Below are 2,500 nucleotides of genomic sequence, written 5' to 3'. Positions count from 1 at the left end.
CGTCACAATTATTCAAGATGGCGGCGCCCATGAAATTTGAAAGCCAAAATAAGCGTTTTTGGAATTTATTTTTCTCGAATACAAACGTTTTCATTGGAAAAAGATTGAGCAATTCCAATTGTAAATATTATGTTCTGTGGTTTAAAGTTATTTTGTTGTTTTAGTGGAGGTTCCCTTTAAAATTAGCTATTATTTGTATCGTTTGTCTAAGTAGACTAGTGGCTATCTGGTATTTCTCAGACTCAAGGGATCCGTGATCGAATCCGTAATCTTATTTCTTTCAAAATTGTCGTTGGAAGTCTTTTAGACAACGAAATAAATCGAACTGTAAAACTTACCTCATATATGTGAAGTGAGACCGGTGCGATTCCTGGAATTAGCTGCATGTCCTTTATCACTCGGCGGGCATTTTGAGGTCCATGGGAAATAAAGGCTTTGTCTTTGCATTGTCTTTGCACGTCTAGCCTCACACTGAATGATAGGTTAGACCTGCAAAATCTTTTGTTTGGACATTAGTGATATAGGTCAATTAAAGATTCACGAACGAATTTTGAATATCCATTTTCCTTTGTGGCCCATTTTAACAGAGTATACTACATTCAGTGCCTTTGTTCCTGGACGCCTCTGTTTAAAATTCAGGTGGATGATTTTGGGCAAATTTGCAAATAATCCCTTGTTTTGCTGGGGTTTTTTTCATAGGTAACATATAATTATTCCTTCACAGGTCTGTTGTTGACGATGTGTCAAGAGCAGTTTCAAGATTACCTCCGGCATCCAACACCTGGCCGATTTGAGCCAAGGTGTAGTTCGACGGGGGCCTTTCAAGAAGTACAGTGCCATGAAAATACATGCTTTTGTGTCAACCGTGAAGGATCTGAAAAACCAAATACGAGGAAAATCATATCAATGGGAAAGCCAGCCTGTCCTAGTTTAGGTGATAATCTAACTTCATTCTTTGTGTTTATAAATGTGTTCTGTAAGCAAATCAGCGGAAACAGTTAAGATTACCAGATTCATCTGCTGAGGTTTATTTCTGTAAGAATCTCCTCTGTTTTAGTGCGTTCGTAAATTGTAACGGTATTGTCTGAAGTGCCACATAGTATACTAAAAGCAATACAAACCGACAATATCGGCTGGACCACTGGTCAAACGTTATATTCCTGTGTAAATGCACCCGTATGATGCTAAATGGCGTAATGCGCCCGTCAGAAACATGATAATCTCCGTGTAGCTGCTTGGCAAAAGGCAAAGCGAGACTGAAAAATTCGATAATCTCCGCCGTGCCGCAGACTAGTGGGACCCTTTGTTTAAGTAAAACCGAGATAAGTCTTCCTAGGAGTCTTCTAACTCATTGGGTAGAGCATGCGACTGGTGTTATGGAGGTCGTAAGTTCGTGAACTGCCTGGTACTCTGAATTGTCAGTTATCCTTTCGCCCGTTGCCAAGCAACTAGCTTATTATATTCCTGTGTCAGATCCTGTTGGCTATAGTAATGCTGCATATTTGTTCTTTCCTGACAGGGAATTCACTTACTGAGTGTCAAAAAATGTTACAAGCAGCAATTCACCTTCCACCAGACTCAAAAAGGGTTTTGCCGCATTGTAAATTAAATGGGAATTACGAGGAAATTCAATGCCATAGCTATTCCGGGTTGTGCTGGTGCGTAGACAAAGATGGGAGAGAAGTATCCTCCTCCACCACAAATCGAACAGTTGATTGTCCATTTATTGGTGAGAGTGTTTCTCTTGACGAATATTTAACAATTATTCTGTGAGCGCGCGTTGGATATGAGATGGTAAATAGCCAACGAGGCGCGTAGCGCCGAGTTGGCTATAACCAGTCTCATATCCAATCAGCGCGAATGGAATAATTGTTTTATTAAATTCCTTTAACTCCAAAAATTTGGAAGTACAAAATACGAACGAGAAAAACGAGAAAATCCGAGCGAAATCGAGAAAACTTGATAACATGCGATGTTGTGTAATACCTTGTGGTCAGACAGACATAGGCTCATCACAAAAACATTTCTTGCCTTTTCGCGTACTTCAAAATGTCGGAATTGATCCAAACTTTCCGCACAAAGGAAGTTTCTTTTCTTTTTTGTCTTTATTTAAAGAGAAATTTCGCTTTCTGGTGAAAAAAAAAATTAGTTTAGCAACGCTTAGCGCAATCATTTACCATATAAGGTCCAACTAAGGTATATGAGCTGATAACCGAGATAGAGTGAACCAATCAGAGCACGCGAAATGCGTTATCCGAGGTTGAAAATTTAATGAAATGGAATAGAATAGACAGCTGTGAGATAAAACTTAGTTTATCCTTCAATGTGGCCGCTTTATCAGCATAGTTTGTGGAAAGGAAACCTTCAAGGTGAAAGAAAAACTTTAAGTAAAAGTAAGTCCTTAAAGTAAGACTACTTTTGTTGTTTTCTTCAGAGACCAACTCCCTCTGCTGGACTCGCTACCAAACAAACGTAAGGAGAGGCACGGGTGACACTCATA

General features: G+C 39.4%; 1 protein-coding gene across 7 annotated transcripts in view; it reads left to right on the top strand.

The window, feature by feature from the left end:
* Window positions 1-2,500, top strand: part of LOC138019086 (uncharacterized) — an 81,713-nt gene that overhangs the window by 27,247 nt on the left and 51,966 nt on the right. For all 7 annotated transcript variants that reach the window (XM_068865754.1, XM_068865752.1, XM_068865749.1 and 4 more), the window contains 3 exons: window positions 725-934; window positions 1,520-1,729; window positions 2,435-2,500. The exon at window positions 2,435-2,500 is cut by the window's right edge and continues 141 nt beyond it. In XM_068865754.1, coding sequence (XP_068721855.1) covers window positions 725-934; window positions 1,520-1,729; window positions 2,435-2,500 — 486 coding nt within the window. The remainder of the gene's footprint in view (window positions 1-724; window positions 935-1,519; window positions 1,730-2,434) is intronic.

This window comes from Montipora capricornis, chromosome 10, assembly GCF_036669925.1.
Source record: "Montipora capricornis isolate CH-2021 chromosome 10, ASM3666992v2, whole genome shotgun sequence".
Taxonomy (NCBI): Eukaryota; Metazoa; Cnidaria; class Anthozoa; order Scleractinia; family Acroporidae; genus Montipora; species Montipora capricornis.
This window is presented reverse-complemented; position numbering and strand designations above follow the sequence as displayed.